General features: G+C 43.5%; 1 protein-coding gene across 2 annotated transcripts in view; it reads left to right on the top strand.

The window, feature by feature from the left end:
- The window catches only part of GPD2 (glycerol-3-phosphate dehydrogenase 2), a 135944-nt gene that overhangs the window by 21213 nt on the left and 102729 nt on the right, over window positions 1–12002 (top strand). For both annotated transcript variants that reach the window (XM_075284482.1, XM_075284483.1), the window contains exons 3-6: window positions 1869–2040; window positions 3212–3336; window positions 7944–8041; window positions 8381–8544. In XM_075284482.1, coding sequence (XP_075140583.1) covers window positions 1869–2040; window positions 3212–3336; window positions 7944–8041; window positions 8381–8544 — 559 coding nt within the window. The remainder of the gene's footprint in view (window positions 1–1868; window positions 2041–3211; window positions 3337–7943; window positions 8042–8380; window positions 8545–12002) is intronic.

The raw sequence follows: 12002 nt of genomic DNA, 5'->3' as shown, positions 1-12002 counted from the left end.
AGATAGGTTAGTGTCACCAGAACCAGCATATCACCCCAGCCCTGCAGATAGATAGGTTAGTGTCACCAGAACCAGCATATCACCCCAGCCCTGCAGATAGATAGGTTAGTGTCACCAGAACCAGTATATCACCCCAGTCCTGCAGATAGATAGGTTAGTGTCACCAGAACCAGCATATCACCCCAGCCCTGCAGATAGATAGGCTAGTGTCGCTAGAACTTGTTATTTTATGCCATTTTATCAACAGAAGAGCCAGTCTTGGCATTCTCAGCATACTCACTTAGAAGCTTTGCTCTGCAATATTGGTAGCTTGGGTTATTGCCTGGTCCAATTATATGTAAAAAAGGAAAAATAAATGCCCGAAAAATAAAAATATACACTCACCGGCCACTTTATTAGGGACACCTATCCAACTGCTCGTTAACACTTAATTTCTAATCAGCCAATCACATGGCGGCAACTCAGTGCATTTAGGCATGTAGACATGGTCAAGACAATCTCTTGCAGTTCAAACCGAGCATCAGTATGGGGAAGAAAGGTGATTTGAGTGACTGTGAACGTGGCATGGTTGTTGGTGCCAGAAGGGCTGGTCTGAGTATTTCAGAAACTGCTGATCTACTGGGATTTTCACGCACAACCATCTCTAGGGTTTACAGAGAATGGTCCGAAAAAGAAAAAACATCCAGTGAGCGGCAGTTCTGTGGGCGGAAATGCGTTGTTGATGCCAGAGGTCAGAGGAGAATGGCCAGACTGGTTCGAGCTGATAGAGCTTAGTATCTGAAATTAGACATGGAATATACCAAAATCAGACAATGAGGGGTTTGAACAATAAAATTTAAATTATTTTATGGTGCCACAATAAAATGAATTTACTTGTTTTACAAAATATAAGCCTAAAAATGAACAAAAACCACATTAATAGCCCAACAAATAAATGTTATAGCTGTTAAACTAAGACTAACCTAAAAAGGAATGACCTGTGACTGGTCCAAAATACCACAAAAAACTGGGAAAGCTTATTGACTCGAGTATAAGCCGAGGAGAGCTTTTTCATCATGAAAAATGTGCTGAAAAAGTTGGCTTATACTCGAGTATATACGGCTTATACTCGAGCATATACGGTATATATATATATATTATTCTCTACAAAATCTTTCTACTTTGTGTTTAGGATGACCTGAGCCCCCTATATCGAGCTGTAGTTGAGCCCTCTAGATACGATTTCTTTGTTACTTATCTATTGCTTCTTCCATTTGGCTTTTGTCAGTCTTTCAGTCATTCTTCTCTCTTTCGGTTTTTATTTCCTTTCCCCTCTTCCCGTGACTTGTACGAATGAGACATTTAGGGGTCAGTTTAGGCTCAAGCCGAGGTTAGGCAGCCGCATCACTTCACTTGTCAAGCAGAGGGCAGGGGATAGTGGGTGCAGGTGACAGGAGGTCATCAGAGTCCCTGTCCTTGCCTTAGGGTCAGGCGTCATGGCTGCTGGAGTTGGTGTCATTGTGCTTTAAAGAAAAACTATATCCTGAATTGATCGATGTGAGCATGTGCTGTATGTACGGTTAACCCTGTGCGTCTCACTTCTACCATACTAAAGTCATTTAAAAAAGTGGAAAACATGTAAAAAATGAGCATAAAATCTAATTGCTGGAGTTGAAGTCCTCTATCAAATAAGGGTTTGTCCAATGTAGATAGCCCCTTTAAGGGTAATATGGACAAATTCATCCACGTACATAGATGGGACTCATGCCCGGCTTGTGCAGGCTTCCCTGGACTATTAATGTCAGGTCTAAACCTTCGTCTTGGTTATGTGTATGTTGCATCTGTATTTACATTTCTTCACTTAATGGTCCTTTTTGTGCATCTTCCAGGCAAATCTAACTTATGTGCAAGCGGCCGAGCTGGTCAGATCAGCAAATCAGAATGAACTGCCATCTAGGGAAGCGCAACTTCTTACCCTGGAAAACACGAAAGAGTTTGATGTTCTGGTCATCGGTGGAGGAGCCACGGGTTGTGGTTGTGCTTTAGATGCCGTCACTAGAGGTATGGAATAGACAAGAACATTTATGGACACTGTTCTACCTTAGGCCTTGGTTTTCATGGGGCACTTTTTCTTCCCCATTGGATACTAGGCTTTTTAAAGGGGTTTCTGAGATATGTAATGATGTGATGACAACAGGGAAAGTGATAGTATAAGAAAAAGGCACCATAAGGCTCCGAGCATAAGTGGCCCCAGGAGGATCAGAGTAGAGAGATATAAAAGTGGTAAGTTTTTTAACACCCATGCACATGACCGAGTGTGCTACAAATTCGGGGTTGAGTTTGCAGCAGAATGCACTCGGATGACACTCTTATAATGCATTCACATCTATGGGGGCTTCCGATCCATTCTGGATATGACATGGATAATTATAGATAAGGTCCTATTGAAAGTCCCCATGTATGTGAATGCATCACGGTGTGCGTTCTGCTGCAAACTCGACCCAATATTTGTAGCACACTTAGTCATTTTTATAGGTTCTAAATCTTACCACTTTTACTCCTCTGTACTCTGATCCTTCTGGGGTCTACTTGGGGGCAGTAGTGACACCTATATACCCAGGTGGCCACTGATACTAATCATTGGCCTTAGCTTTTTTGTACCGTACCCTTAGTCAAAATGGCTACTCATCTATTCAGAGCTGTTCTTCCAAGTCCAGGACTAGGACTTGGTGAATTGAGACAGTACTGAGCATTAGCCACATCCTTCACCCATAGCTGCATGTGACTTTGGTACCACAGATGTATTGCTTCCAAAACATTGGCAACCAGGTCAAGATGCTGCAGAAAGCAGATACCCTGGACCACCATCTCAAGTTCAACCATAGCCATTGGCTTTCTTGGTTTTCGATTCAGTACCATTGGAGAAACCACCATTGTAGGGCTTGTTGGGTTGCATTGCCACTGGTCTGCTGAGTCCTACTTCCTCTAGAACAAAGTTCCTGAGTGTTTCTACACCAAGTGGCCCCCATTTTAATAAATTATCCCAAGGCTGTGACCAAGAACTGTGCAGGTCAGTGTGGGTGCTCCTTGGAGTACATGCACCACAAGTTGGCCACCCATATTAGAGAAGAGCGGTGACATGACATTGATCGAATTGCTTTGTCTTTAGCTACATAATAGTAGGTCATAAAGACAACTTTGTAACTCAATCCCTGTTTGTACCCCATGACAGGTCTTAAAACTGCACTTGTGGAAAGAGATGACTTTTCCTCTGGGACCAGCAGCCGAAGCACCAAGCTCATCCATGGCGGGGTTCGCTATCTCCAGAAGGCCATCATGAGGCTGGACGTGGAGCAGGTAACGTTCACGGCCCATGTTGTACAATCACGTTTGTGTCTCATTAACAAGATATTGATCCCGGGATCTAATAATTTGCTATTCTGTGTAATAAATAGGTGACTGGGAGCATTGTGCCTTGACATTTATAGATGATGTTTCATTTCACTTGGACCAAACAAACCCTCCACGAGACCGCAGGCGTGTTAAAAATGCAAATATGCAAAGAAATGTTGTTCTCTGTGCAGATTGATTTTCATATATAGTTGGTTTGCCTTGAACTTAAAGTACCTGCAAACTTTTACAAGTGTACATACCGTCTATAGTTATTAAACTTTCCTGCTCCTGTTATAACTTTGTCCCAGAATTAAAGGGGGTTTTCAAAGTTTTTCTTAGTAATGCACAAGGTGACAAGCTATTGCCTATTATGTACAGCTATGGCCAACTCTTGTGCACCACTGCATCTGGTGTTGCAAGTCAGGCTTATTCAGATGAATGAGAAGGAGCTGCAATACCAGGCACAGCCCATGGACCAGAGGGGCACTGTTACGGGAAAGAAGAAATAGGCTATTTCCCTAGAAACTCCTTTTAAAAAGGTTTTATGCGAATTAGTTTCTATAATATGAATGTTAAGAACTCTAAGAGGATTTCTAATGCCAACACAAATATACACCTGCTGACCATTTTTGCAGATTTTCTTTTACACTTGGCTGTACACAGGCACAGCTTCTTGCTGGGGTCTGACTCTCATGGGCAGTGGGGTTCCCAGTTCTAATGGTCAGATCCTCATCTAATATTTATTACCTATACAGTAGCTGGAATAGCCCTTGAAAGGTGGAGAATGTGTTATATATCTGCTAGAGAGGTAATAAATGGTGAGGGTGCGCGTGCTGGGACCCCATTCCTCTACACCGGATCACCTCGGTTAGGCCCTGCATGGGAATACCCCTTTAAATAGCTGTTACCTGGTAAACCCGTGGACCCCTATAATGGGGTCCATGTGGTTTCTGCTCGAAACATGCGGAAAGAAAAGTCCAGCAAGCCATACTTTTCTCTTCGAATGTTTTGTGCGCAAAGCACACGGACCCCATTATAGTCTATGGGGTCGGCTTGTTTCCTGAAGGTAACCACTTTTTAATGTGTAACCCCAACGCAGATGTGAACCGGGCCTTAGGAGGAGTTTTAACAAAGCCAGAGTGAAGGACTTGCCCTACAACTCCATTCTATGTCTATGGCGCTAACCGGTGTCATAGTCAGTCTCCTGACTGTGAGTATTGGGGTCCATGTTACGCCATTCTCATAATTGTAGGAGGGGGTGTCCCAGTCGCCTGACGACCAATGATTCAGTAGTCGATGGATATTTCGGGCTTGAATGTCCCTTTGATCCACCAATAAGTCTACATAATAAGTGCAGACACTGCATTATAGATCCCCCTAGTCCTAGCTTTCTGTGTAAATGGAAGTTTTCCCAGCGAATATCTTGGCATTTGCTTCTGGTATTTCTCTTGACGATACTTTTTTATTTCGTATAACCACAAGTTTGTGGTGGGATTATAGAGAGCGTTGCCACTTGGCGTCACAGCCATGTCAGGGGTCACTTAGTTCACTGGAGCGTCGTCAGTAGAGCGCATGTGACACACGTACAGTCACTTCCTCCAATGTAATCTCTCAGTATTGTATCAAGAGGCAGCGTAAGATGAACTAAATCGTCATAAATCTGGTAAACCACATCTACAATTGTGCCATGTTTATTGTGGGAACCGTCCCTTCAAAAGTTCTATAATCCGTCAGCCCGAAGGAGAATGTAAGGTGAGCAAGCGCTCCTGAATACACCGGTCTCATAGGGCAGTATACTAAGCCAGCATTGCTTACAGTTTAAAATATTGTTGTCCTATTCTTAGACTAGGGAAGCAACATTATGTTTGTGGGACCCACACAGATCAGCTGTCCTAGGACCACGCAGCTCCTGACAATGTTTATCCCAGGATCATTGCTACTCAGAGCCCGTAAAATACATTCATCCTTTTAATAACGTTAAAGGGATTCTACCACTAAACACACATTTTTTCTCTAATTACCACGTCGGAATAGCCTTAAGAAAGGCTATTCATCTCCTACCTTGCTCAGTCGCCTCCGGCCCGCTGTTCCATAGAAATACCGTTTTTTACCGGTATGCAAATGAGTTCTCTCGCAGCAATGGGGGCGGGCCCCAGCGCTCAAACGGCTCCAGTGACGCCTGCATCTTCAGCTGCATCCTCCCCTTCTCTCGTCGTCTTCCGTCTGGGTCAACTCTGACGCCTGCACAGTTGGCTCTACCAGTGAGACACAAGCAGAGCTGACTGCGCATGTCGGCCGGCGGCCATTTTTGGGAGGCCGCTGTTGCTCTTGTAGTTCAATACAGGAGCGGCCTCCCAAAAAAAAGGCCGCCGGCCGGCATGCACACTCGGCTCTGCTGGAGTCTCACTGGCAGAGCCAACTGCGCAGGCGTTGCAGTTTGACCCAGACAGAAGAGGTGGTTGCAGCTGAGATAGAGGCTTCGCTGGAGACAGTTCTCTGGCAGCAATGGGGACGCCCCCATTGCCGTTTGAGCGCTGGGTCCCGCACCCATTGCTGCGAGAGAACTCATTTGCATACCGGTAAAAAACAGTAATTCTATGGAACGGCGGGCCGGAGGCGACTGAGCAAGGTAGGAGACGAATAGCCTTTCTTAAGGCTATTCTGACGTGGTTTAGTGGTAGAATCCCTTTAAGCCGAGAGAAGTATCCTCTCCCGTTTCCTCTACCAAGGGTTTCTATCTCAATGCTCGATTTAATATCTTCTACTCCACTAGAAGACGACTGGAAGGCTGGAAGTTTCTCCATGCCGGGAAGCTCGGTAACAAATTGAACAAGGGCCTCGGAGTCTTAAATCTTTATTAAATTGTGGCTAATTGTATTATTGACAGGTGCGCTGACAGCCTTATTGTCCCCTGATGGTATTCATTGGTTCATTTACTACATCTGCAAGTCCGCCAAAGGCTGTGTGTTTTATGAATCAATTTAACTTGGATAGTAATGTTTTTTTCTCTAGCGTTGCTGATGGGCAGGATAACACACTCCGATTCACAGGACTGTACTGTATCCTGCTACTTAGGAAACAAATGAGCGCACTGAAACGGACATGGACGAGGGGAAAGAAAACACATTGTCTAGTATTAGCGCCCCCCCCCCCCCACAAAAGCTAAAGACAGCAGTTTATATAGAAATTCAGTAATTGCTCCAAGACCTTAGAAATTGCAGATTTAGTAACTGTAACTTCTGTCTATAGGCAAGGCATTCTGTTTGGTTTTATTTTTTTGCATTGTTTATTTGCTTTTTTTTGCTTGATTTAAAGGGATTGTCCGGCTTTAAAGCCCCTTATTTATATAGTTATTAGGGGTTTAAGAGATAAAGGAGTATATATTAGGCCTCTGATCAGTCAGGGCCTTAAGCTAGTTTCACACTAGTGGTTGAGAGACTTTTCTTAAAAACGGCAGAAACTCAGTGGACCTTATTATAGTCTATGGCCATGATGGCGAACCTATGGCACAGATCCCTCTCTTTGGGCACCCATCTGTGGAACAGATTATACTGTGTGGGGACCACCGTGCAGCAGATTATACTGTGTGGGGGCCCACTGTGCAGCAGATTATACTGTGTGGGGACCACTGTGTAGCAGATTATACTGTGTGTGTACCACTGTGCAGGAGATTATACTGTGTGGGGGTCACTGTGCAGCAGATTATACTGTGTGGGGTCCCACTGTGTAGCAGATTATACTGTGTGTGTACCATTGTGCAGCAGATTATACTGTGTGGGGGTCACTGTGCAGCAGATTATACTGTGTGGGGACCACTGTGTAGCAGATTATACTGTGTGTGTACCACTGTGCAGGAGATTATACTGTGTGGGGACCACTGTGTAGCAGATTATACTGTGTGTGTACCACTGTGCAGCAGATTATACTGTGTGGGGCCCGCTGTGCAGCAGATTATACTGTGTGGGGGGTTACTTTGCAGCAGATTATACTGTGTGGGGACCACTGTGTAGCAGATTATACTGTGTGTGTACCACTGTGCAGGAGATTATACTGTGTGGGGGTCACTGTGCAGCAGATTATACTGTGTGGGGGGTTACTGTGCAGCAGATTATACTGTGTGGGGACCACTGTGCATCAGATTGTACTGTGTGGGGGCCACTGTGCAGAAGATTGTACTGTGTGCGGGTCACAGTGGAGCAGAAAGCTCTATAGAGCCCCATTCGTATAACCATATTTTGGACATCCTTGCAGTCCTTGGCAGTGACCCCAGGTATGAAGAGGATGCCCAGGAGAGGAGATGCAAGTTATTTTTGCTCACTTTCCCTGGGCCTATACCTACAGTATACAGTATAATAATTCCGGTTGTTACTGAACCTCACAAATTTTCATTGCAACAAATCTCATCTAATGATCGGTTCTTCTGTGGATATAGGATAAATCCGTTCAGTGGCAGGACCTGTAATAGAGGGTGATATGCATTGAGCCTGTATTGCGTTACACTTGTCCATATAACATGTATTTTTTCCATGATAATTTTCTTGAGTTGAACATACGGTTTTATTTCTCTGCAGTATAAACTAGTGAAGGAAGCTCTTCATGAACGTGCCAACCTACTGGAGATTGCTCCGCATTTATCCGCCCCTTTGCCTATCATGCTGCCAGTGTACAAGTAAGAAATGACCCCTTAATATTCCGTAACACTGCTCAACATGTGCATATATTTTAGGCTCTGTTCACCCTCGTGTGTCATTGCTTCTTTAATTAGAGGAGTTACGATAAATATGTGGAATAGATCCTGATGAATCCCGTTGACTTATACTTGGCGTAGCACGCTGCCCTATTCTGGTGTGAGTGCTAAGGGAAACCTGAGAACACTGACCCTAACTGTAGTGTGAATGTACCCATAGGATATAGGATTCTTGCACGCTCTTCTTTAATTTGGCCAAATAATTTGGGCTTGTAAATGTAACCCATTTGCTGCCTTTCTGATGCTCTTTTTGTTGTGCAGGTGGTGGCAGATGCCATACTACTGGGTTGGCATCAAGGCCTACGATCTTGTCGCTGGCAGTCAGTGCCTGAAAACTAGTTATGTCCTCAGCAAATCCAAAGCCTTAGAGCTGTTCCCGATGCTGCAGAAAGACCGACTGGTGGGGGCCATTGTCTACTATGATGGTAGGTACCACAATGTCTGTTGTGTCCAAATCAATTATTCTTCCCAGATAGTTCTTGTTTTTGATAACTCACCTGCTAAGCAGATAACGTGTCAATAAGACATAGCATTGAAACCTCTGATGGGTATGGTGAATACCATTGAATATCTGGTGACAGTGCCACCTGTCAAGGGGTATATTCTTGTTCTTGAAGTTGTAATGGGTAGATGATTGGGTCAAAGTATCCTCAACACGGTAGGTTTTATGGTTGTTACTGTTATGCTCTAGTTAGCGCCTAACAGGTGTGGTCCAGGATCTGTAATGCCCTGGACCACATACATGGAGGCCACACCTCACAATTTAGTATTAGTTCACGTGGATTAATTTGAGCTGATTGTGAGCTTATTGTGAGCTGAATACCAACTCAATCTCCTCCAAATACTGTCCTGAATATTTGCACCCCATGGTGGATGACCACCTACCGAACCCACAGCGACACTCTGCTGATGGTGAAACAGAGGGTAAAAGCGGCGGTAGACAGTCCAGGGCCGGAACATGGAGAGGAATTTGAAACACAAGACCGACTCAAATTCCTCTGTTTTCCGATGTGTACGTAGGCCCATACAGGACCTTAGGGTCTGATACCAACGTCTTATTACCAGATACAACAGGACATCCTTGACGGTCCTGTGGAGTCCATGCCTCAATGGGTCAGGACAGATTTGGCGACTTGCACAATTTTAGGCAGGCAGTTTTAATGTTCTGGCTGATCGGTGTGTGTACATAAATATTTTGACTTTCTCTATTTTAATGTTCAGTAAATCGCTCCGGATTATTACGCTGCTCTGACTTGTTTGAACCTGACTCTGTAGATCTGTCTGGTCCACAACCCTTTGTCGGTCCCTTGAAAGGTCTATCTTAGACATCTCTGACCGGCTTCTGAATTCTGCTTCATCTTGTCTACCCCTGGCATAAACCAAAATCAATTGTACTAGCACCTTAAGGTTTCTTAAAGAAGAGAGTGGAGCCTTCGACCTGCTAGATCTTAAGAGACAATTAAAATAAAATCAATTCTGCGCAGGACAGATGGTTTTATAGTGCTAATATATCCGACCACTAATCTAACTTCTCCCATTCTAATCTAAAAAGGCCTTTGAGCTGTTGCCTGGCCCATATTTATCTCGAGCTTCTACAGGGAACGCTTTATCCTCGTACGATCCGTCCCCCGCATAGTTATATAATTGTATAATTAACCCGATTTAGATTGGTCTTGGACAACCAACATATATTAAGTCCTTTCCCAATACTCATTCGTCTTACATTAGCCAGTGCCCTAGGTTTACTATTATGTTGTTAGTTCAAGAGGGTTGTTCAGGATTCGTAAAAAGAATCTGCTTTTTTTTTTTTTTTTTTTTATCCTCTCTCTCGAAACAGCGCCACTCTTGTCAATGGGCTTGGTCTGGTATTGCAGCTCAGCTCCATTTGTTTCAGTGAGTAATATGGTGCAATATCATGCACAACCCATGAACAGAAATAGTGTTGTTTTTGGGGAAAAATAAAGATTCTTCTTATGTAGCCTGGAAAATCTCCCTGACTATTTGTAGATGCTCCCCACAGATGAGGTTAAACTTTATCTGTTAAAAAAGTCGCAGATAGAAGGAGATTGATGATTGAGTAATCATTGGTCAATGTAAATGGTGTCCTATCAGTTTTTCTTCTGCTAATAGCCTGAGGCAGGGGGCATGTACGATAGAGAGAAGTCTACACCCCCCCTTCCATTACTTTTTGCATGTAATTCTGCCAGAAGTAACTGTAAAATAGCAATCAAAATAGCTCAGAAAAGTGCAAGTGACCATACTATAGGAGATCCAGGAACACAGGACTGCAAATCCAGGTTATAATGCAGCTAAAAAGATCCCTGACAAAGAACAAGAAGAAGAAACATGAGCACAATAAGCTAAGATGCATCACATCCCATCAGAAATAACACAAGCAGCTAGTCAGAAGTATATACAAGTACATAGTAGACTTTTCTTGCATTGCTAGCTAAAGCTGTAAGATTTTGTAGAATCCTCTTAGTGCAGTGTACAGAGAAAGCTGAGTGCAGATATGTACAGACTATCAAGATAGACCAGACCCCCCCTTTCCATTCACTGTGTGAAGAAAGACTATCTCCTCCCCCTCCAACCCACTGAGAACTTGTCTTGATTTTGAAGGTAACTAATGACGTAATTTCCCTAGTAACAGGGAGTGAGTAGTAAATTTTCAAGAAAGGAGACAGCTAGTAGCAGACGTTTTAGAGAAGTTTTTCAGAATAACTTGGTCTAGTAAATGAGACAGAAAGTTTTTGAAACTATAGTGACCATTTGAATACAATCGTTGTTGGCAATCTCTCCATATTGAAGGGAAAGACTTGCTTGTAACACAGTAGCTATAACTTATACCATAGAGATCTTTCGATGTTACTCTAGGTTCACGCCGGCGTTTGGGTTTGCGTTATGTCCAAAAAAACGGAAACCCAATCCATTTACAAAGCGGTTACCCATGAAAACACGCAGACCCCATAGACTATAGTGAGGTTCGTCGGGTTTCCGCCCCATTTTCTGTCTGAAAAACGTGGAGTGAGGTCCTGCCTCCAGGGCTTTTCTCTCCATATTTTTCAAGCAGATTGAAGTGCCTTTCTCCTGAATTTTTATAAAGAGGGACAAAGGATTCACAGATTTTACCTTCAGGCCGGAGTCAATACAAACCGGAGAAGATTCAACTAAATGAATCACTTTAATAAAGTTTGACGCTATAGTATCCAGTATCCCAGTGAGTCTATAGATTTCCAGACCTCCTATATATAATCCTCCCGGGCAGACGGTAACCTATGAATCACACCAACCTAAGACTCCCTTCCAATGATTTAAAATTCTAGCAATGACTTTCCTCGAAGCCTAGGGGATAACCGCAGAGATTAAGAAATACATTTTTTAACAAATGAGGAACATCAAGAGCAAATCATTGAAGACAAAAGCTATAATCATCCTCCCGGGCGAAATATGCAAAGATTATTGTCCCCCTAAGAATACGGCATGAGGAAGCGAGATGGCAGAGATGAAGCTTTTCATAGACATGGTAATATGGAGCCTAAATTGGAGTGTTTACCTGGCGGATCTGCAGACTGTGAAGGGGAGTGTATCCGAAAAAAATGAGAGAAGTGCGCTTTAAGATGTGGAGTATTGAAAGATATGTGGCCGCAGTTTATAAGTTGTTCATTACAGGGGGACTATGTGTAACGTACGGAAAAACCTCCCTCATCTTCTGCAGTGAGAACACCGGACTCTTAGCACTGTCCATTCTATTAAGCTCCTCCCTTTGGATACTTTTTTTTAAAGAATTTTTTTTATCTTTCTTATAAGGATTCTACCATTATGTTCGAATTTTTTTGTCCCTAACACGAAGGAATAGCCTTAAGAAAGGCTATTCATCTCCTAC

The sequence above is a fragment of the Leptodactylus fuscus genome, chromosome 8 (assembly GCF_031893055.1).
Source record: "Leptodactylus fuscus isolate aLepFus1 chromosome 8, aLepFus1.hap2, whole genome shotgun sequence".
NCBI lineage: Eukaryota > Metazoa > Chordata > Amphibia > Anura > Leptodactylidae > Leptodactylus > Leptodactylus fuscus.
The sequence above is the reverse complement of the archived record's forward strand: the minus strand, read 5'-3'. Positions and strand labels throughout refer to the sequence as shown.